At 40.9% G+C, this 25,227-nt stretch overlaps 1 protein-coding gene across 1 annotated transcript in view; it reads left to right on the forward strand.

The window, feature by feature from the left end:
- Positions 1–25,227, forward strand: part of LOC115629991 (aminopeptidase N) — a 56,768-nt gene extending 31,541 nt beyond the window's left edge. The window contains exons 9-12 of the mRNA XM_030526617.1: positions 24,041–24,224; positions 24,289–24,485; positions 24,544–24,858; positions 24,931–25,227. Coding sequence (XP_030382477.1) covers positions 24,041–24,224; positions 24,289–24,485; positions 24,544–24,858; positions 24,931–25,171 — 937 coding nt within the window. The 3' untranslated portion in view covers positions 25,172–25,227. The remainder of the gene's footprint in view (positions 1–24,040; positions 24,225–24,288; positions 24,486–24,543; positions 24,859–24,930) is intronic.

Here is a 25,227-nt window from a genome sequence, read left to right on the forward strand (position 1 = left end):
CTGTCTGTCTGCCTGTCTGTGCGTCTGTCCGTCCGTATGAATCTCAGAGACTATAAGAGATAGACACACCAAATTTTGCACAAAGATGCGTTATGAGTGTACGCTGTGCAAGTCTGTTTTATTTTTTTGATTCCCCCCCCACTTTCCCCCTATGGGGTTTTTCCCGAATATATCAAGCGCTGCTCAAGCGCTGGTAAAAGGCTATACTAGTTTTGTGCGAATGTATTTAACACACAGAAGGAGGCGTGGCAGACCCCACAAAGTATACATATTCTTGATCAGGATGACAAACCGAGTCGATACAGCCACGCCCGTCTATCCGTCTGTCCGTTCGTCCATCCGTCTGTATGAGCGCAAGGATCTCAGAAGGTACAAGAGCTAGAATAACCAAACTCGGTATCCAGATTCTCATAATTTTTTTTTATTCTGATACACCCCCCCCCCCCCCCCCCCCCCCCCACTCCACCGCAATTCGTGTTTTTTGCCATACCTCTCGTAGTTGGAATTTTGAACTAACTACATCCCGTTAGTGATTATGTGTCTGTTTGCCAAGTTTCATCAAGATAAGTCAATTCTGAAGAAAGTTATAGCTATAAATAAAATCGCTGTCCATGCTCTGCAGCGCTGCCCGCATCTGTTGTTGTTGTTGCTGCTTGGGTTCAACTTTGTGCTGCATACATACACGCATATAAACACGCCGAGACATGATTCTGATGTAAATGTATGCTGTTGAAACTGTACATGAACATGTATTTAATTTTATTAATACAATTTGTATAGCCTGTACCCAAAGGGTGAAAGGCTATACTTGTTTTGTGCGAATGTATGTAACACACAGAAGGAGGCGTGGCAGACCCCACAAAGTATATATATTCTTTATCAGGATGACAAGCCGAGTCGATTTAACCATGTCCGTCTGTCCGTCCGTCTGTATGAGCACAAGGATCTCAGAAGGTACAAGAGCTAGAATTACCAAACTTGGTATCCAGGTTTCCCTAAGCCCTAGGCAGGTCAAGTTTATTTTTTTATTCTGATACAACCCCCCCCCCCGCTCCCCCGCAATTCGTATTTTTGCTTATAAGTTCCGTAATTCTTGGAATTTTGAAATCAGTTTTAGTAGTTACGTCCAGTTAGTGCTTATGTGCTTAGTGTGTCCGTATGCCAAGTTTCATCACGATAGGTCAATTCTGAAAAAAGTTATAGCCATAAATAAAATCGCTGCCCATGCTCTGCTTGCAGCGCTGCCCGCATCTGTTGTTGTTGTTGCTGCTTTGGTTCAACTTTGTGCTACATACATACACGCATATAAATACACATAGACACGTGATGTAAATGTAAAACTGTACATAAACATGTCTTCTATGTATGTATTAAATAAATTTTCTTATTTAATTTAATAAATTAATTAAATTTTTATAGCCTGTACCCAAAGGGTGAAAGGCTATACTAATTTTGTGTGCATGTATGTAACACACAGAGGGAGGCGTGGCAGGCCCCACAAAGTATATATATTATTGATCAGGATGACAAGACGAGTCGATATAGCCATGTCCGTCCGTCTGTCCGTCTGTCTGTATGAGCGCAAGGATCTCAGGAAGTACAAGAGGTAGAATAACCAAACTTGGTATCGAGGTTCCTCTAAGTCCTAGGCAGGTCAAGTTTATTTTTTTTATTCTGATACACCCCCCAGTCCCCCGCAATTCGTGTTTTGGTTTATAAATTCCGTAATTCTTGGAATTTTGAAATCAATTTTGGTGTCCGTGGGCCAAGTTTCATCATGATAGGTCAATTGTGAAGAAAGTTATAGCCATAAATAAAATCGCTGCTCATGCGCTGCCCGCAGCTGTTGTTGTTGTTGCTGCTTTGGTTTAACTTTGTTCTGCATACATACAAGTTTCAGTTTTAGTAGTTACATCCAGTTAGTGCTTATGTGTCCGTATGTCAAGTTTCATCATGATAGGTAAATTTTGGTGAAAGTTATAGCCATAAATAAAATCGCTGCCCATGCTCTGCTTGCAGCGCTGCCCGCAGCTGTTGTTGTTGTTGCTGCTTTGGTTCAACTTTGTGCGTACATACAAACACGCAGAACACGATTCTGATGTAAATTTATTCTATTGAAATTGTACATATTTATTTAATTTAATTAGCCAATTAAATTTTTTTTTTATTTTTTTTTTTTTAAATTTATGGATAGTACTGGGTATTTTACTGTCGGGCTTGGTCGACTGTAGCGTTCTATCTTGTCTTTAATATAGAGCTCTGCGCCAAAATGAATAAGATATATCAAATTAAGACCCTTTGCCGCCAAAAATTAAGGGTAGAAAGGATGCGGGATCCATCTCCTGTGGCTACAGAAACAGCAACAGGAACAACAACAGCAAAACATGCAAATCAGTCAACTCTTAAAAAAGCTTGAAAACAAGGTTTTTGAAATGACGAGCAAAATAAAGCAATGTACTATTCTCCAGGACCAGAACAACGCTTCAGCATCCCAACACGCCGTCTATCCAGCGTACAAGCCATAGCACAGTGGATGTGGAACGGCTGTATTGGTGATGTGCTCTCTTTGTTATTTCCCCCAAAAGGCATATGATACGCTGTTGTTGTTGTTGTTACTACTTTGCACAGGCACACGAGACATACACAAACACATCCATACACGCATAGACACAGATAATTATTCTACACCTATGTATGTACAGATTATTTCAAAGTCGGCATACCTTTACTTTAGCTTCTCTACTTGTTTTAATTAGTTTTAAAAAATTATATTAAATACAAATTACTCAATATATACATACAAAAGTAGAGACATGTTTATGTACAGTTTGAATTTTACATTTACATCAGAATCGTGTCTCTGTGTGCTTATATGCGTGTATGTAAATTAAAAGTTTATCTTACATTAGTTTTTAAAATGGTGAATTAGAACTAACTTATGACAATGATAAAGTTATGCTGCTGTTGCTGGTGTGTCCGCTGTTGAGGTGTCGGTGGTGCTTGCGCTTGGTGATGCGCCGAAGACCTGATTGACTTGGTCTGGGTGCATTGCACTGTGCATAATTTTGTTATTGATGTGACGTCTATTGTTAACTCCTCCCCCTGTAAGAGCGGACGCAATATAAAATCGTTTTTGCGTCTGCACTGCTTCTTCGGAGATTTTGTTTACAGATCCTGAGGTTCCCCGCTTCCATCGTGACTTGATTTAGCGTAGTCACTCGTCTTTGCTTCAGTAATCACAATATTGCGACCCCAAGTAATATTAGTAGGGTCGCACTAATTGACACACTGATGCCCTTTGTGGTGGCACCTGTCCTCTTTAAGGCTTCAAGTTGCATTGTATTATTTATATTGATTTCTTGTAACATCTGAAGTGAGAGGACTTCTTTTATTTTGCTTTTTCGTGTCAGTAATTGCAAGAGCGGTGGCGTTGCCTCGGGGGGTTCTCCTGCCACGTAGGTACTTCGCCCCACCGTTACGCTGGCATTTGAAAACTGGATGAGGAATGTACTTTTTAGTTCCATTTCCTCATCCTCGATCTTTACCAATCCGTCGAAGTCGTTGAGCAGCACGGTGCCTGTTAAAACCTCCTCATGATCCGGCACATGTTGACTGTTGATGATGCGGCAATCCGGTGTTTGGCTATTGTATTGTTGCTTAAATCTATAATTTTGTTGTCTTCACATATTGTCTTATCGTTATGGGCCTTACAAGGGCTCTTAATAGCATAGATTTCTTTTTCGCATTTTATAATATTTTTGAATTCTACTTCATTTATGGATTTTTTTCTCCTAATGGGCTTTATTAACAATGTCGTACAAATTTCGTTTGAGATTAATGGTATATTAATTATATAGATAAGGCTTTCATTGTTTGTAGCGATTCTTATCTTTGAGAACTCTAGTAGTTCTTCTATGCCTATGAACATTTCACTTTGATTCTCTAAAATATTTTCTACGGCCCTAATTTCGATTTCTGACAATATAATTGAATTAATTGTGTTTGTTTTCGCCCAATCTATCGAATGTATTAAATTTATAACATCTTCTCGAAAGATGTGTACTTTATACTTAAATATTTCTATTTTTTCATTGTTGAAATTATTATTTTCCTGCGTTAATTTAATTATATTATTAGTAATGTTGCTCAATTCCTTCATTCTATTGCTCAATACCTTATTAATTACCACTTGCCTATTATTATTTTCCAGTTGCGCATTTATTTTATCTTGAGGACATTTTCATATTCTCCCATATCGAAGACGTGGATGATCTTAAAATGTCCATTACTAATCGCTGCGGATCCCGTTTTTATTGGAATGAGCTGCGAGTTTGAATAGTTTAGAATTGTTGCTAGCCCCATGCATGTGGGTAGGAATAACCTGAGAAATAACGTTATGTTTTGATATTATTTTTATGAACTTTTATTCCTGTTTTTGTTTTAATGGTGGTGTTACCATTCTCTGCTACTATTTCTTTCCTATATTTGGGTGTGAGTTTTGAACCTAGTCTCTTGTCTATTTTGACGTACACTACGTCTCCGGCTTTATAATTTTTTATTCCTTTCCTTCTTGCATTCTTGCATTGTGATACGCAAGATCTTTCTCCTGTTTTATGATTATTATCCCCTGTACCCGTAGGGTAAAAAGGGTATATTAGGTTTGTGCAAAGTATGTAACATACAGAAGGAAGCATCTCCGACCCCATAAAGTATATATATTCTTGATCAGCATGACGAGAGAAATCGATCTAGACATGTCCGTCCGTCTGTCCGTCTGTCCGTCCGTCCGTCTGGATGAACGCGAGGATCTCAGAAACTATAAAAGCTAGAATAACCAAAGTTGGTATCCAGATTCTCCTAGGTCCGAGTAAGGACGAGTTTATTTTTTTTTTTTTAATTTTCCCCCCCTTCCCCCGCTACAGAATTTCGTCAATAGCGTCCACATTTCAAATGCTACCTAAACCAAACTTTGCACACATAATTTATATATAATTGTCTACAGCTGTTTAAATCATTTATTCAATTCGGTCAATTCTAAGAAAAGTTATTAGCGAAACAAATTCTCGCCAGTACAACCCCCACAAACTGCAGCAACAAGTTCGCTCTTCTTCTTCCTCTTTTTGCTGCTGCTATGGGCGCATATAACTCAGTGACGGAAGTTTACCTGGGTACAGGGTATTACACTGTCGGGCTTGCTCGACTGTAGCGTTCTCTCTTGTTTTTTCTCTAATTTATTCCTTTCTAATTCTAATTGTTGAGGATCTTTCGCGTCTCTAATGCCGAAAAATATATCTATTGGCTTTTTTCTTACTGTGGAGTGGATTGATTGATTATACAGTTGTACTGCTTTATAAATTAACTCGTCGAAGCTAGCGCTCTGGGAATCTTTTTTAATACATCTCATAATTTCGGTTGAATGAAATCCTTCAACTTGTCCGTTGCTGGTAGATGCGTATGGCGGCGTCCTGTAGACTGTTGCCTTGAGCTGATCTTGCAGCAGAAACTTGATGGATGATGAGCTTAACGCCTTTTCGTTATCCATGACTACTACTTTCGGCATGCCGAATGCCATCATGGTCTCGTATAGCGGGTGCTTTAAATCCTCCGCTGCTTTTGATTTTATAATTTTAACCTGGGCATATTTAGAGAATTTATCGATAGCTGTGAGAGCCAAATTGTTTTGAGTTATAAACAAGTCAATGTGAATGATTTCGCCTGGATATGAAGGAATTTGTGTAGATTGAATTGTTCCACATGGTGGTTTCCTATCGTACTTGCATGTTTCACATGTCTTTGTAACTGCCTCAATTTTCTGCTTTATGTTTGGAAAGAAGAAGTTACTAAGGATCTGTATCTTGTTTTCTATGGGGTTCCTATGTGCTCTGGAATGTTCTTTAGTCATAATATTGTTCTGTTCATTTTCATCAGTCACATCAGTAACGCGTTTCTGAGTGTATCTAACTTTGTAGGAGCAAAAATGTAAGGGAAATATATTCTGTATTTTGCCCATAATCTCTTCAGATGTGAACAATCCGTCCACCAATCTTGGATCTAGTAGTTTCTTCTATATATCTATTAAATCCTTTTCCGAATAAAAGTTTTTCTTTATTATGTGCCTATGGTAAGAGGGAAATGGTAGGCTAAACTCATATGATTCTTCATCCGAGGTAAGCAAGAAAACTTGGTTTTGAAAACATTAATGGGGAATTCCATGACGGGTATTAGGTTATGCGATGAACTTTCATCGCTATGGGCTGTTGCCGAAGTACTATTTATTTGTGAGCCATTGGGGGATTTCTTGACAAAGCGTCGGCTACTACATTTGTAGCTCCCGGCTTATATCGAAGTTAATGGTTAAACTCTTCGAGGTAACTTTTCCATCTCTTGAGTTTGCCGTTATGATTTTTGTTGCTCAAAGCGAATGTGAGCGGTGAGCGAATGATCGGTATAAATATTAACTTTAGAGGTACCGTAAAGGTACATGTGTAAACTTTGGAGTGCCCAAACCATTACCAGCATCTCTTTTTATACTGTGTACATGAAATGTACAAGAGTATATTAGGTTTGCGCGAGCTGAAAAATGTAACAGGCAGAAGGAGGCGTGGCAGACCCCACAAAGTATATATATTCTTGATCAACATGACGAGACGAGTCGATCTAGCCCTGTCTGTCTGTCTCTCCGTCTGTCCGTCCGTATGATCACCTAGATCTCGAGACTATAAGAGCTAGAGACACCAAATTTTGCACAAAGATGCCTTATGTGTGTACGCTATACAAGTTTGTTTTTTTTTTGATTTTCCCCCCACTTCCCCCCTATGGGGGTTTTCCCGATTTTCCATTCGTATAATCGCCTATATCTCGGAGACCATAAGACCTAGGAACACCAAATTTTAGTCCAAGGTGCCTTGTGTGAATACGCAGAAAATGTATATTTTGGAATTTCCCTCCCTCCCCCCTCTCCCCCGCAAATGCGATTTTCTCTAACTACCGTAATTCTTGGAATTTCGAACTAAAATTTACCCCCAGTTGGTTATTATGTGTCCGTATGCCAAGTTTCACTATGATAGACCGATTTACCAAGAAGTTATAGCCATAAATATATTTGCTGCTGCAGCGCTGCTCAAGCGCTGCCCGCAACTGTTGTTGATGTTGCTGTTTGGTTGACTGCGAAAATGCTTACACAGACACGAATAGATGCGCATAGGCATACATACACTCACACAGACGCAATTGCTATGTAAATGTGCAATTATACACCCTTTTCGTGAGTTCGAACACCGAGAAAGGTAAAATCGATCATTGATTTTTTTTTTATTTTCTTAATTTTTTTTATTTTCTATAATTATTTAAACATATGTACAGAGTATTTCAAAGTCGGGACACCCGACTTTAGCTTTTTTACTTGTTTTAAATTTTCTTATTTTTTGTTTTTTTTATAAAATATTGTAAACATATGTACAGAGTATTTCAAAGTCGGGACACCCGACTTTAGCTTTTTTACTTGTTCGTTGGTGGCATAGTTCGCCTCCGTTTTTGTAAGTGTACGCGAAATGAAAGTGATTGGTCTCCCATTCTGTTCCAGAACTGCTCCGATGGCGTAATTTGAAGCATCTGTCGTGAGCTGGAACTCTTTTTTGAAATCTGAATTGGCAAGTATTACATCTTGCAAAACTAATGTATTTTTAATTTTTTGAAATGCTTCTAAAGAGCTTTTGTCTAATGAAATTCTGATTTTATCTGAAGTATTTCTCGAGACTCTGCCATTTTGTCCTCGTAGTAAGGTTGTGAGCGGTTTCATTAGCTTAGCGTAATCGCGAATAAATCGTCGGTAATAACTTGATAATCCCAAGAAGGAACGTAGATCCTTTAATGTCTTCGGTTCTGGGAACCTTTGTATGGCGTTCACTTTATCTTTATTGGTTTTGACACCATCGGCCGAAATTGTGAAGCCAAGAAAATCGACCTCTGTCTTAAAGAATTCCCATTTATCAATCTGAACTTTTATGTTGGCCTGAGCCAAAGTTGAGAAGATTTTCTCAAGATCTTGAGCATGCTCATTTTCAGTTTTACTGAAGACTATAATATCGTCTATATAGACGTAACATCTTTTTCCTACATGGTCCCGTAGAATATCATCTAGGGCCCTCTGGAATATTGATGGGGAGCTTTTTAGACCGAAGGGTAGTCTAGTGAACTCGAATTTCCCACCATTTACTAAAAACGAAGTCTTCTCTATATCTCTTCCCTTGAGTGGGATCTGATGAAATCCGCTCTTCAGATCAAGAACTGAAAGGTACTTGTTTTCACCTAGTTGAGCGATAATCTCCCCGATGTCTGGGATTGGATATCTATCCGATATAGTTACAGAATTTAACTTTCTGTAATCTATGACCAATCTAAACTTATGTTCTCCCGATGCATCAATTTTCTTTGGCACCACCCATACAGGTGCATTATAGGGTGACCGTGAAGGTCACCAATTGGTTTATTTGTTTTTCGACCTCCGCTTTTAAAGAAGCGGAGTGTTTACTATATATTGGCGTATCAGATGTAGTCCTAATTGCCCCTACTACCGTTGTCGTGTAGGTCAGTTTTTCATCGGGCTCAGCGAATAACTCGGCATGAGCTTCGATGGCCTGGTCCATTAATTGTTTCTGGCGGGCTGACATATGCTCTGCCCTAACTTTTACTATTTACTGACTAAGTGGCTAACTGTTGAATTTTAATTCTGTAATTATTATTTATTATTAATACGTCGTTCTTGACGTCGATTATGGCATTTAACGTTTTCAGGGTATCGTTTCCTAAGATACTGTGGAAAGTTTTCAAAGTTGGAAGTAGAAAGAATTTAATTGGGGTTTGGTGGCATCCAAACAAGACCTCCGACTGAAGTCGCAAAAAAATTGTTTTTCATTTGGCTTGGGGCTATATACTAAACTAGATTGAATATAATTTTGGTTCGATCCCGTGTCTATAAAAAATCTCAACATTTGACGTTTGCTCGCCCAGCAATGCCTCAGCATCTACCTGTTCTAGGTTTTCTGCATATGCATGTTCTGTATTTTCATACTCTAATTCTTCGGTGCCTGGCCATAATTCTCCTGTGGTGACATGTAACTGCCTCTGGAACTTGCGAGAGGGTCATTTCTGCATTGGAGGAGGGGGGCGTTTACCCACCATCTCATTGGCCTGAGGTCTGTTAATATAATTTACGTTTCTGGCTCGGACGGACTGGTCGACGTCCATGGGTACAGGTTTGGGTTCCGGTTTCGGAGCAAATGGCCTTGGAGGGGCCTAATAATTTTATCGGACATACATGTGTTGTGGCGGAAATTGTGAAAATGGTCGTTGGTATGATTGGCCGAACTGAGGTCTGACCTTCGGTGTATAGTATAGCCTAGGGTCAGAGTGTCTCCAATGATTTCCATTTCCCAAAGGCTGAGGCTTATGTATGGACGAATGTGACTGTGACTGCCGTGGGGGCAGAGGAGGCAGTTGTTGCCTTAAACGTGGTGCATATGCATTCATATGTTCTTGGGTCTCTACCACACTGCAGAGGTGCAGCGCATGACTCAGATCTCTTGGCTCCTTAATAGCCAAGAGTCGAGGCAAATCGCCGTTGAGCCCTCGCACGAATACATCCAGGGCTTTGCCTCTATATCGACTTGTGAGAGCTCGCACTACCTCCGGTGACTCTTCTTGTACGGCTATTTGATTTAGGATCAGCGAGAGCTGATGGTAAACGTACCGATAAAATTCGGACACGGACAGACGGCCTTGTGTCGTCGAGAACATTTGGAATTCAGGCGTTTTTAAATCACGTTTATCCGCATAATGCTCTGTTAAGCATTTGGAGATTGCTTTCCAATTCATGGGTGTGTTATAGGACTCTAGAACCGCATCTGCCTCTTCCACTATATTTATTCTCTCTGTTCTATGTTTTTCAAAATTTATCTTTTTTAAACAATTTTTTGATTCTTTAAATTCCTTCTCATACTATGTTAATATTTCACTTGCCCTGTTTTGTATTTTTCATAATAATTTTTTTTTTTTTTTTTTTGACAATTTTAGCAATATCTTATGCACAGTTACTTTACTTTTCGAATTTTTAGGTAATTGATTAATTTTTATAGCCTGTACCCAAAGGGTGAAAGGCTATACTAGTTTTGTGCGCATGTATGTAACACACAGAAGAGGCGTGGCAGGCCCCAAAAAGTATATATATTCTTGATCAGGATGAGAAGACGAGTCGATATAGCCATGTCCGTCTGCCTGTCTGTCCGTCTGTCCGTCTGTCTGTATGAGCGCAAGGATCTCAGTAAGTACAAGAGCTAGGATAACCAAAATTGGTATCAAGGTTCCTATAAGCCCTAGGCCCCGCAATTCGTATTTTTTCTTATAACTTCCGTAATTCTCGGAATTTAAAAATCAATTTTGGTAGGTACATCCAGTTAGTACTAATGTGTCCGTGTGCCAAATTTCATCATGATAGGTCAATTCTGAAGAAAGTTATAGCCATAAGTAAAATCGCTGCTCATGCGCTGCCTGCAGCTCTGTCGGCAGCGCTGCCCGCAGCTGTTGTTGTTGTTGCTGCTTTTGTTCAACTTTGTTCTGCGTACATACACGCATATAAACACGCATAGGTACGTGATGTAAATGTATGCTGTTTAAACTGAACATAAACATGTATTCTAATTTAATTTAATTAATTATTTTAATTAATTAATTCATTAATTTTTTTAATAATTTAATTTTTTTTTTTTTAATTTTTCCTTTTTGTGGAGAGTACAGGCTATTTTACTGTCGGGCTTGCTCGACTGTAGCGTTCTATCTTGTTTTCTTTTAGCTTCTGCTTTACTTTACTTTTCTGTTTCACTATTCACCAAAATTTTTTCAACGTTTTTACCGATTCTTAGAAACTAATGCTTACATTAATATTATCATCCTTCGGCGTGTTCTCGCGTTGATGAAGTCGGTCACAGTCCCGTTTGTCCCTCGTTGCAGCAGCTTGCTTGCTCGATGGGTGACTAGGGCACCTTCTTCAAGTTTATCCTTCTTCGAGGATGCGCGGTCTCTCCGGACGGACACTAGAGAGTTCACGGCGATCAATGGACCCGAGTCTGAATTCTTAGTATCGGTTTTGTTTTCCGACACTTTGTCACTAGCACTTGTGGCAGAATTTTACTGGCACTGTTCTCACTCGTAGTAGTTCACTGTGGGTGCGGTTTAGTTGGCACTGTTCACTTTTGTGGCAGGATTTTACTGGCACTGTGATGGCAGACTTTTGTAAACGCGGTACACTATAGTGGCAGGATTTTACTGGCACTATTCACTGTATTTACAATGTTTTTTTTTCCACAACAGTTTCCTGTACCACTAAGATTTCTTTGAGCTGCTGCTCGGGCGCCAATTAAGAGTTAATCTTACATTAGTTTTTAAAAAATATAATCGCGAGCGGAGCTCGACTTCTTTATATTATTAATGATGAACTAGAACTTATGACAATGATAAAGTTATGCTAGGGACCGTTGCCGTTGCCGCCGCTGCTGACGCTGCTGTCACTGGTGTGTCCGCTGTTGAGGTGTCGAGTCTCCCAGACGGTCCCACGGTGGTGCTTGCTGGAATCTGCTGACCCAGCGCACGTGGCGGATGCAGTGCATGCGCCGAAGACCTGATTGACTTGGTCTGGGTGCATTGCACTGGGCATATCTGGTGACATGTGCGATTGCCACATGCGGCGATCCTCTGTTTGTTTAGGCGATCCTTTGTGCCTTTAATGACGGCTGCACACAGGTCACGTAAGCGACGGAAAAAGGGTCTTAGAAACGCGATAGTACTTATAAATAGAATTAAAACAACGCTGAGTCCTACAAACTCAGCGATAGCATAAGTAAATTTAAGATAACGCTGCGCCAAACAAAAAATTTTAAAAAATTGTATCTGAACAAACTCTGGCGCTGTTGAAGAAGCAGAATGCAGTACGCGACCGAATTCTGGACGCCATAGCGAGGGGAGGAAATCATCGTGAAAAAGTTGGCAGGTGATTTCGTTGCCCAGAACACGACGCTATTGAAAATCGGTCTCGTTGATCATCAATATTTTAATGACAGAATATTTGATGTAACAATGGCAATCATCCGGACATATTTGGATTCGGAGATGAAGGTCGAAGTTGCCGACCATGCCAAGAAAGACGATCACCCGATGCCGGTGGAAAAAACGGACATAAGGGAAGTGCTGCACATCAGACCAACTCCATGTAAAGGACTAGATGATAATCAGGCAGATGCATCACAACGAAGCCCAATACAATAATTATAGAAAATAAAAAAAATTAAGAAAATTAAAAAAATAAATTTGATCGATTTTACCTCTTTTGGTATTTGAACTCACGTAAAGGGTGTATAATTGCACATATACAAAGCAATTGCGTCTGTGTGAGTGTATGTATGTTTATGCTAGTATATTCGTGTTTGTGTAAACAAGTGTGCAGTCAACCAAAGCACCAGCATCAACAACAGCCGCGGGCAGCGCTTGGGCAGCGCTTGAGCAGCAAATATATTTATGGCTATAACTTCTTGTTAAATCGGTCTACTATAGTGAAACTTGACTTTTAGTTCGAAATTCCAAGAATTACGGGAGTTAGAGGAAATCGCGATTTGCATGGGAGAGGGGGGAGGGAGGCAAAATCCAAAATATACATTTTCTGCGCATTCACATAAGGCATCTTGGACTAAAATTTGGCGTTCCTAGGTCTTATATATAGTCTCCGAGATAGAGGCAATTATACGAATGGAAAATCGGGAAAACCCCCATAGGGGTGAAGTGGGGGGAAAATCAAAAAAATAAAACAAACTCGAATAGAATACACACATAACGCATCTTTCTGCAAAATTTGGTGTCTCTATCTCTTATAGTCTCTGAGATCCAGGTGTTCATACGGACGGACAGACTGACAGACGGACAGACAGGGCTAGATCGACTCGTCTTGTCACGCTGATCAAGAATATATATACTTTGTGGGGTCTGCCATGCCTCCTTCTGCCTGTTACATTTTTCAGCTCCCGCAAACCTAATATACTCTTGTACATTTCATGTATAAAAAGGTTGTATTCCTGCCTAGACCGGAGCGATTTGGAAGAGATCCTTGACCACAAAGTACAAATGAAGTTCCTGTGGTCAAAAGTTCAGTCAACGCTCAATAAACTGGAGGCAAAATATGAAAAATTTGCCTTTGATGTCGACGAGATCGATGATCTAGAATGCAAAGTCCACTTATTATCTGAAAAGATTGACAGAAAAATAAGGGAGTGGCCAACGTTTTTTGAAATTTTCTCAGAGGTCATATACTCGAGAAAAGATATCAGCGATATTAAAAAGCTGAACTATTAGAGGACTTGCCTTAAAGGCGAAGCCAAAATGGTCGTCGGAAAATCAGCGCAAAATATTTTCCGACCGCTTCAACCAGCTAATGGACTTGGAATTGCTGAAGAACAATGATGAAGGCAATATCCGAAAGTTCTTGGACACAGCAAGAGAGAACATATACATCATAAAAGAACAAATTAGCCAAGATTCTGATGTATTGTTCGGTCAGATTTTGCTGCGACGTTTTTCTACTGGAGACCTACAACTTTACGAGCAACATGTAAAAAAGGCCAGAGAAATTCAGTCCTTGCAAGATGTGCTGGGGTTTATTGAGCAGTTACATACATCAATAGACTCTGTTCAAAATAATGCCATCTACAAAGAAGCACAGAAAACGACCAATTGAAGATGTCGTTTTTGCCAGATAGATGGACATGAAATAGCCAGATGCCAAAAGCGCAGACAGTTTGTGGATAAAAACTCCCTGTGCAACAAATGCTTAGGTGCTCATAGCGTGAAAGACTGCAAAAAGAATTGGACATGCAATCGATGCTCTAAGGCCCATAACAACTTGCTTCATGATGATGAAGCCAGAAATCAGGTCGTAACAAGTACTTGCTTAAACCACAAAGAGCAAGATACGTTACTGACCACGGCTCTGATTCTGGTAAAAAACAAAACTGGAAATTATGAGCAGTTGAGAGCGCTAATTGATGGAGGCTCACAAAAAACACTTATATCAGAGGAAGCGGCACAACTTTTGAAACTTCGGAGTACTAAAAGCAATGTGGAAGTCCAGGGGATATCAGAAGGTGTCGATTTCATCAAAAATAATGAACCCAGCAGGATCGATATAATTATTGGAGTTGACCTGCTTCCATCAATCATGCTGGAGAAAATTAAAAAAGTCAACTAGACCTTGGGACAAAAAACCAAGCTGGGATAGATTATCTCCGGCAGCATATCCAGAGCTTCTACAAATAAAGTCATCAGCGCAGCTACAACAATATGCTTAGACGATCTCGAGCGCTTTTGGGAGTTGGAAAGCGATACCAACGAAACAGAAGAAACTGCTGAGTGTGAAAAAGTGTTCCAAAAAACAACTACGTGGGATAGTGACGGCCGGCTTGTAGTCTCCATACCATTCCGCAAAGAATTTGAGCTCGGAGACTCCAGAAAGCAAGCCATGGCAAGGCTCCTCCAAATGGAAAATTTTCACCGAATATAGTGATTTCATGCAAGAATACTTAAGACTGGGACACATGGAACCAATACACACAATTGGCCAAGGAAAATACTACTTGCCACATCAAGCGGTCATCCGACCTAACAGTCTAACTACCAAGCTTAGAGTAGTGTTTGACGCGTCTGCAAAACCTCCAATGGGCTAAGCCTCAATGACGTAATGTTGGTCGGTCCTAAAATTCAAAAGGATATTTTCGATATCTTGATAAAATGGCGACAATGGCAATACGTGATGACAGCTGACATCGAGAAAATGTATCGCCAAATTAAAATAGCGAAAGACGACCAAGAATACCAATATATCCTCTGGAGAGATAGTCCAAAAATGGCAGTGAAAGAGTTCAAGTTGACTACAGTAACGTATGGAACTTCAGCACCATTTTTAGCCGTCCGATGTCTTCAAGAGTTGGCAAACTACTACTGCAAGGAAAACCATCGATTGCTGACAACAATAAAAGAGGACTTCTACATGGATGATCTTATCACGGATGTCTTCACATTTTTCGTCGATTGTCCAAAATTAAATCGCATTTCAAAGCGTTTAATTCTATCACAATTGGCAAGAATCTTCGATCCACTGGGATGGCTTACACCGGTAACACTACAAGGAAAATGCTTTATTCAGGAGCTATGGAAACTGCCGCTTACATGGGATATACAGTTAGACCCCAATCTGGCAAAACTCTGGATAGAATATGCAAGCGAATTACCAAGTTTGGTGAATATCAGCATACCCCGCTGGTCTGGAAACTCATCTACGGACGACATCGAACTACATGGGTTTTACGATGCCTCTGAAAAAGCATATGCAGCCGTGGTGTATACCAAAATCGGAGCTAAGATCACCTTGCTGGCAGCAAAAAGTAAGGTGAATCCGATAAAAAACAAAAAGACAATTCCCAAATTGGAACTATGCGCAGCTCATTTGTTGAGTAAACTTCTATATAAAATACAAGCTATAATAGGAGATCAAAGAAAATTGCAGGCATGGAGTCACTCTCAAATTAATCTGGATTGGATTCAGAATAAGCGCAGCAAAGACAAATTCGTCAAAACACGAGTTGACGATATAAACAAAAAACTACCCAACGTAAAATGGAACTACATACCATCAGAAGACAACCCAGCAGACGTGGCATCAAGGGGAATATCTCCAAAACAATTGGCAGCTTGTGACATTTGGTGGACCACACTGGCTGGCAAAACCTTCAAGTCAATGGGTCCAACCTTAATAACCGGAATCCATTATAGTTTCAACTATAACAGAAGAAGAAAACAGACTAATTCCAATACTAAGGAAGTATTCCTAAATCGACAAGCTAAAGAGTGTAATAGCTTATGTATTACGCTTCATAGCTAAAGTACGAGGAAGAGCCCGACACCTGAGTGTAGACAAATTTAAAAAAGCCAAAACAGCTGTTGTCAAATTACAACAACAGCTAGATTTTGGTAGAGAAATTATTTTACTCCAAAAGAAAAGAGTGCTAGAAGCAAAGAGTAAACTACAGGCGCTCAACCCCTTTTTGGATGGAGATGGCGTGTTACGAGTGGGAGGCCGGCTTCAAAACGCTTTACTGCCATATGATGTAAAACATCCAATAATTATTGGAAAGTCACATTTGGCTTGGCTTCTTATAAATAAAGCACATAAGGAAACCTTGCATGGCGGTCTAATGAGAAACTGCATTCAAGGAGAGTACTGGATCTTTGGACTACGAAACTCCTTGAAAAAGTATCTACAAAACTGTATTGCCTGCATAAGGTATAAAAACGAAATGGCCAGCCAACTAATGGGGAATTTGCCAGTGTATCGAGTAACAGGTGATCATCCGTTCCAAAATACTGGCATCGACTACGCTGGACCCTTTCAAATCCGATGTTCAAAAGATAGAAGACAAAAAGCATTCAAAGGATACATATGCCTCTTTGTTTGTCTGGCAACAAAGGCTATATATTTGGAAGCCGTTAGCGACCTGTCAGCTAAACGTTTTTTGGAAGTATTACGATGATTTTTCGCCAGACGTGGGAAAAGTGAGCACCTATACTCGGACAATGGCACCAACTTCGTGGGAGCAGCCAGAATATTGGACAAGGAAAGCTCCTTGTTGCCGCAGTAAAAAGCAACAACAGCCTGGCGCCGGTTCTCGAAAAAGAAGGCATCCATTGGCACTATATCCCGCCGGCAAGCCCCCTCATGGGAGGATTATGGGAAGCTGGAGTTAAGTCGGTGAAACACCATCTCAGGCGAGTCATCGGCGAAAGCAGTTTCACGTTCGAAGAGTTTACAACATTGCTTTGTCAAATTAAGGCAGTGTTAAACTCACGCCCCCTGCTTAATCTGAACAATGATAACCATGGGGAAGAAATTTTGACGCCAGGACACTTTCTTGTGGGAAGACCACTAATTGCAGCTCCAGAACATTAGCTGAACCCTAAAGAGGGACAGCTTGTTCTTATTAAACAAGAGAACACGCCCCCAGCCAGATGGCCTATGGGACGAATAACTAAAGCTACTGGAAAAAGGTAGCGATGCAGTAGGGCAGCAAAAATTACGCCAACAAAAGCAATCATTAGCCTTCTTATGATCCTGTCAGTTCCAAGTGCCGCTACAATACCTACAACTAATACAAGTAGGTTAAGCATTCAACATATGGAAGATCGAACCGCTGGCTTGTAAAAATATTTAAAAACACGTCAGCTCACATAGCATGCGGAGGCTACCATGAAGTGGTAGCATTACCGAGCCTTGGAATTTCGGACATACCCTCTGGATGCACGACTAGAATAGCTGATATCACCATAATCATCCCACAAATAACAACATCGACTGACACAGAAAGTGTAAAAGTACTAGATGAAAAGGATTCCATCAACACTTCACCATGTCGTGGTCAACAACTCAGCCGAATTGCAACGAGTACAACAAAACCTTAAGGAACTAGAAAGCAAGAGGGTGCGCATCGAGGATCTGGTGTTTCACACGGTAAATGGACACATACCGTTAGGCTTGGTGATAATCATATTAGCTTGGATAATAATGTACGCGAAGAAAAATAGAATAGAATCAGAGACAGGAGCTACTAGCTGTCGTGTTTCCTGGTCGCCCGCAGAATGTTCAGGCACTAACATGAACATGAGAACCTGTCGTCACGGACCTGCAGCAGATAGACTCCGAGGCTATCTGATGACATGTGCGATTGCCACATGCGGCGATCCTCTGATTGTTTAGGCGATTCTTTTTGCAGCAATAAAATTTATTGACGGCTGCACACAGGTCACGTAGGCGACGGTAAAAGGGTCTTAGATCGCGATAGTACTTATAAATAGAATTAAGACAACGCTGAGTCCTACAAACTCAGCGATAGCATAAGTAAATTTAAGCTAACGCTGCGCCTTACAAACGCAGCATAGCATTAAGGGATGAAAATAATTAAATAAAAGTATGCAGCTAGCAATAGGTGCGTGTCAGAATATTCTACATCGTAAAAGTGTATGCACGCGTTTTAGTGTAAACAGGTATTGATGTGACGTAGGTTGTTAACTGTATGTATGCAGCACAATGTTGAACCGGGAGAATGGGGACGTGTATTAGAACATAAAAACCAACTTGACCTGCCTAGCGCTTAGGGAAACCTTGATACCAAATTTGGTAACTCTTGTACCTTCTGAGATTTTGTTACATACATTCGCACAAAACTAAGTAGTACACCCTTTCACCCTTTGGGTACCAAAATATTTTAGTTGGCGAAAGACCTTCTACCTGTTACATACTTTGCACAAACCAATACATACATGTATATTTTTAAATATGCGCTAGCTGATTTAATAACTATTTATTTAATAATAAGTATACAATGTTGATGTTGTAATAGTTGTGTGTAACAATGCGTGTGTGTGTGTATTGAATTGTATGGTGCAGCGATCGCTGTGAAATGCGATGTGAATGCGCTGACCGATGCGAGCTGACTGAGTAAAAGGGCGTGGGAGTCCAAACAGTGTTGTCCTCCGATTGACATACATAACACCCCTTAACACCCAGATGCATTGTAGTACTGCGTAGGTGGCAATGCCGGTGAATCTGCTGGGTTTGATTAATCCTCTAGGGGTTGTTGGCTGGCGTGCCCAGTGCCACCGAGCTGATGTCCCAGGGAACTCGGTGAAACATCTTCTTCACGATCGTTGATTGAGACCTCACCATCGCCAGAATCAAGAACTGATCCTAATAGCTCTCGGATGCGTAGCTGGTATTGATGTCGGCGAACAACTCGTGCATCATTTAGGCGAACGTTATATGCAATGGGCCCAGTTTGTTCGGTAACCATTCCTGTAATCCACTTGGGCCCAGATGAGTAGTTTCTGGCCCAGACTGAGCTGCCTGAAACAAAATGCTTAGTATTGTTGATGCCACAAGTCTTACCATAAGCTATTTCTTGCGGTTGTATTTTATCGAAGTATGTCTTGATTTGTCGATTAAACAGTAATTCCGCTGGAGTACGATTTGTTGTTGAATGTGGGGTAGTATGCTGGTTAAACAAATATTGAGCCAACGCAAGGTCAATGTTTATGTTACTGTCGCATTTTTTGAGGTAGTTCTTCGTACTCTGGACCATGCGCTCAGCTTGACCGTTTGTCGCAGGATGAAACGGTGCTGATCTAATGTGTCGGATTAAGTTATTATCCATGAAAAACTTAAATTCTTCGGAAGTGAATGCCGTGCCATTGTCCGAAACTATTTCGTCTGGAACTCCGTGAGTTGTGAAGAGTTGGCGAAGGAACTTAATTGCAGCAGCAGTAGATGTAGACTTAACCACAGTAACCTCAAGGCACTTAGTGTATGAATCGACCACCAAGAAAAAGGTGTTGCCTTGGAATGGCCCAGCGAAGTCGATATGGAGGCGGGACCATGGACGCTTGGCAGATTCCCAGTGATGTGTAGCTGTTTTTGTTGGCTCGTTCCTGTTTTGCTGGCACGCTGCGTTTAACCAACAACTTAATTTCGGCATCGATATTAGGCCACCACACGTAGCTACATGCTAAGGCCTTCATTTTAACGATCCCTGGATGAGGCGCATGCAAGATGTCTTCTCTACACAATGACGGTACTGCCACACGATTTCCCCAGACCAGGACTCCTCTGTTCGCTGTAAGCTCGTTTTGGCGAGTGCTAAATGGGTACAATTTGTCGGAGTTCGGAACTTTGGTATTCGACCATCCCCTTAACACCCAGTTGAGAACTTTTGAGAGTTGCGGGTCTTTAGCAGTTTGTGCTGCAAGCGTATGAGCGCTAACGATAGGTGTGGTAGCCCACTCAATCATCATGATTTCTTCAGTACACTCAGGCTCGTGTCGACAAGGCATTGGACAGCGGCTTAGAAAATCTGCGTTGCTTATTCTGGTTCCAGGGCGATGTATAAAGTTAAAATAATAGGCGTGAAGGAAAATTTCTCGACGTAGCATCTGATTCGAAATTACGTTTGGTACTGATTTTGCAGTTGTGAAAATCCCTAGTAGCGGAAGGTGATCCGTAATGAATGTAAATGGACGGCCGTAGACGTAGTTGGGAAATTTTTTTGACTCCTGCGATAAGTGCGACCGCCTCTTTATCAATTTGTCCATAATTTCTTTCCGCCTTAGAGAGTGTTCTTGAATAAAATGCAATCGGTTTCTCTGTTCCGTCTGGCAAGCGGTGACTTAGAACAGCTCCGATTCCATAGGGCGATGCATCACATGTCAATAATACTGGCAGGGTGCCATCGTAGTGTATTAGCACATCTTCAGACGCTACCAACTGTTTGAGTGTAGTAAAAGCTTCTTCGTGTAGTCGTTTCCATTGCCATGGCGAGGTCTTATCCAGCAAACGATCCAGCTCTGCGATGGTAGCCTTATGCGGCAAAAATGCGTGGTAAAAATTAAGAAGACCTAAGAAAGCCTGTAACTGTTTATACTCTGTACATGAAATGTACAAGAGTATATTAGGTTTGCGGGAGCTGAAAAATGTAACAGGCAGAAGGAGGCGTGGCAGACCCCACAAAGTATATATATTCTTGATCAGCATGACGAGACGAGTCGATCTAGCCCTGTCTGTCTGTCTGTCTGTCCGTCTGTCCGTCCGTATGAACACCTGGATCTCAGAGACTATAAGAGATAGAGACACCAAATTTTGCACAAAGATGCGTTATGTGTGTATTCTATACGAGTTTGTTTTATTTTTTTGATTTTCCCCCCACTTCCCCCCTATGGGGGTTTTCCCGATTTTCCATTCGTATAATCGCCTATATCTCGGAGACTATAAGACCTAGGAACACCAAATTTTAATCCCAGATGCCTTATGTGAATACGCAGAAAATGTATATTTTGGATTTTGCTTCCCTCCCCCCTCTACCCCGCAAATCGTAACTCCCGTAATTCTTGGAATTTCGAACTAAAATTTTGGAAATACCCCCAGTTGGTTATTATGTGTCCGTATGCCAAATTATGATAGACCGATTTAACAAGAAGTTATATCCATAAATATATTTGCTGATGCAGCGCTGCTGCAGCGCTGCTCAAGCGCTGCCCGCGGCTGTTGTTGATGTTGCTGTTTGGTTGACTGCGAAAATGCTTACACAGACACGAATAGATGCGCATAGGCATACATACACTCACACAGACGCAATTGCTATGTAAATGTGCAATTATACACCCTTTACGTGAGTTCGAATACCGAGAAAGGTAAAATCGATCATTGAATTTTTTTTATTTTCTTAATTTTTTTATTTTCTATAATTATTGTAAACATATGTACAGAGTATTTCAAAGTCGGGACACCCGACTTTAGCTTTTTTACTTGTTTTTATCTTTTGGTGCGGGAGCGTTGTGGATTGCCTTTACTTTCTCAGCTGATGGTCTTATACTGAAAGCGTCGATTTTAAATCCCAAAAACTCGACTGAAGGTACTCCAAATTGGCATTTGTCCTTACGAAGACGTAGGCCTACTCTGTCGAAACGTACTAAGACTTCCTGCAGTCTTTCCGCTCATTCTTCTTCCGATTTTCCCATGACGACAATGTCATCGAAATAAGGCAATACTCCAGGAATATTTTGTAGAATTGTTTCTATGCAGCTTTGAAAAATTCCCGGTGCTGATGATATGCCGAATTGTAGAGTCGTTACTTTGAATGCACCCTTGTGTGTAGATATAGTTTGCAGCAGAGCCGACTGGTCATCGACGGCTAATTGTTGATATGCCTGCGCCAGATCAATTTTGGCAAACATTGAACCACCTTCGATCGACACCAACAGCGTGTTAATTGCAGGAATTTAATGCAATGGGGCTTTATGGCTCTATTAAGCGTGGATTTGTAGTCGCCGCAAATGCAAATAGACCCATCCTTCTTTATGACGGGTACCGTGGCACCACAGGCACCAGGATTCCTTGGGAGCAAAGGCGATCAAGTTCCTCTTTGTACAAACTCTTGATTGGAAATGGAATGCGTCGTGGTGGCAGTCGTAGCGGCGTTACACTAGCATCGATTTGTAAGGTGACTGGAGGTCCGGTGTAACGACCAAGGTCAGCCGAAAATAGATGTTCGAACTTGCGGAATATCGATTGGATGCTGACTCCACTACCGATAGCATGAATTCCTTCGATTCGGATGCCAAGTGGCTCGAACCAATTGCATCCCAGTAGGTTTGAGCCGCCACCAGACACAACAATTAGTGGCAAATTATCTATTTTTCTGCAATCGTAATGGATCGACGTGTCAACTACCCCTTTTACCGGTATCGAGTTGCGCTGGTGGTCGCTGAGATCCACATTACATTTGACGAGGTTGGGGCAACCTCTAGGCCAGATGTACTTGAATGTAGCTTCTTTAATGATGGTCACTGGTGATCCTGAATCCACCTCAAATAGACAAGTTCGACCATTAATGACGACAGATGCAGATTTCTTTTGCCTGACCAATGGAAGTATTTGATGCACGCCAGACTTTTGGCTATATGCTTGACGTGATGTCCGTGCACGTGTTGAATGGTAGCTTAGAGTTGGGGATACTGTTCCTGATGACTTCGACGAAGGCCTGCGTGTGCTTCGGCAGACACGCCGTATGTGGCCCGTTCGACCGCAAGTATGGCAGACAGTGTCGCGATGGGGACACTGTTTCCGAAAATGTCGACCGCCGCATCCAAGGCAAGGCTGGCGGGCCCCTGAGGTACCTTGACGAGCTTTGGGTCGCGCACGCTCCATCACGCATTGCAATGTGAGGTCGGTTTCCTCCAGCAGGCTTTTCTGAAGATTGTCGTTATTCCGTAAACAAAACGGTCCCGCAGCATGCGGTCTAAAGCAGCTCCAAAATTGCAGTCTACTGCAAGCGTACGCAAAGCTGCCATGTACTTGCCAACAGACTCGTCCAGTTGTTGGTCGCGTTTATGGAAATGGAAAAACGTAGCGATTTCCGATTTGCGGGGAGATAAATGATCTGTCAGTACTTTGTAAATTTCCACTAGCGTTAAATTACTGACCTGTTTGGGGGCTGCTAATGACGTCAGGAGTTCGTACAGCGGTGCGCCCGCTAAGGTAAGGAACGCCGCCTTTTTGGGCGCCTCCTCCGTGACGTCATTGGCCAGTAGGAATAACTCAAAACGTTGCATATATGTGGCCCACTTGTCGGACTGACTGACTGACTGGGCTCCAGATTTCCTACAGCTGACATTGTAGTGCGTTTCGCGTTCCTCTCTTCTGACTTGGAAGTAACAGTTTCCACCTTTTTATTAACCGCAGAAACACCAGCGATACGTGGATGTGTGGCTGCTCTCAGTTCGTCTTCTTCGTTTTTTATTTCAGTGTCGGCGCTTGTTTCTGAAGCTTGGGCGACATAACCTTTGTTTTCCATTTGCTCACAGTCGTAGTGAGAGAAATATATATACAAGTATTGATATATCAACGAATAACGGAACGTATAGATGCGTTGTTGTTGCTATGCTCATACCGCATACACACGTTGTTTGCAATTCCCTTTTGTGCTGCCGTAACGGAATCTTTGCAGCGGCGTTTGTGACAGCAGAAGTGTATGTATACGCAATTCAACTAGCACACTTTAATAATTAATTTTTTTGGGATTATCCCATCCTCGTCGCCAGTTTTAAATATGCGCTAGCTGATTTAATAACTATTTATTTAATAATAAGTATACAATGTTGGTGTTGTAATAGTTGTGTGTAACAATGCGTGTGTGTGTGTATTGAATTGTATGGTGCAGCGATCGCTGTGAAGTGCGATGTGAATGCGCTGACCGATGCGAGCTGACTGAGTAAAAGGGCGTGGGAGACCAAACAGTGTTGTCCTCCGATTAACATACATAACATATATATACTTTTTTCTCTTTGTATACAGAGTATAATAATATACATGTATTATAAACTGATACATAATATTGGCTTTTTACAGAGCCAAACTCTTGCATGACGCTTGGAATTTAGCTTACGCTGGTGATTTAAGCTTTACGACTGCATTAAATATGATGCTCTTCATGAAATTTGAACGGAATCATATTGTATGGAATCCGGTGTTCACCTTTATTGATCAAATAGGAAGACATATTGCTATGTCACAAGTTCATACTAAATTTGAGGTAAGTTTTAAAATTATTAGCAAACATAAATTGTAATGAAAATCTTCTATTATCGTTAATTAAGGCATATATCCGAGGTCTTCTAGCTCCATTGTATGAGGAATTAGGCACCGAACAACTTCCTGAACAAGATTGGAAAAAAGATCTACGGGCATTAGCTAAAAAATTTTTATGCCAAGCGGGCTATCACCCTTGCGTAAAAGAAGCTCAAAATGCATTCAAATTCTGGCAAAACAGCCCTAGCCCTAATTATGAAAATCCGTCAGTATACATTTATGAGTTTCTAAATTTAAATAAAGCTTAAATTATTATTTTTTAGGGTACCCAATCAGTACATATGCCCTGTTTTTAAATGGGGGTCTATTGAGGAATGGAATTTTGGCTTGCAACGAATTGCGGAATTTCCGAAATCACGTCAACCAAGTGAACGAACATTTTTACTGAAATCATTGACTGGGTGTCCTATTCAACCTGAAAAATATAATCGTCTGCTGCAAATAGCAATTATTGAAGAACACCCATATTTTACAGACTCCGATAAGATTTTAATATTTAGAACGTTGGCAGGAAGTTCTGTTGGCTATATGACATTGTTCAACTTTTTGACGGAAAACTGGCAAATTCTTCGCCAAAAGTAAATTTTAATCATTTTATTATCATATTTTTTTCAAAATTATATCTCATACATTCTTTCGAATATTTTCAGGTTTACTAATAGAACTACATTGTGGGATAGTTTAATTAGTTCTGCTACTGGCATTTTTACAACTGAAGAAGGCTATCAAATGGTAAAAAAACTCCATGAACAACATTCTGGGGAGTTTGGTAGTGCCGAACATATTATTCAAAATTCGTTACGAATCATAAAAGAAGAATCGAAATGGAGTATGGAAAATCTACCTGTAATTGAAAATTGGCTTGACAATTTTAATCCTGTAGGCAAGTAGCCTACAGCAGAAAGAGAATAAATGGGATGATTCATAACATTACTTTGACCAAATAA

The sequence above is a fragment of the Scaptodrosophila lebanonensis genome, unplaced genomic scaffold (assembly GCF_003285725.1).
Source record: "Scaptodrosophila lebanonensis strain 11010-0011.00,11010-0021.00 unplaced genomic scaffold, SlebRS2 tig00000197-arrow-arrow-pilon, whole genome shotgun sequence".
NCBI classification, from domain to species: Eukaryota; Metazoa; Arthropoda; class Insecta; order Diptera; family Drosophilidae; genus Scaptodrosophila; species Scaptodrosophila lebanonensis.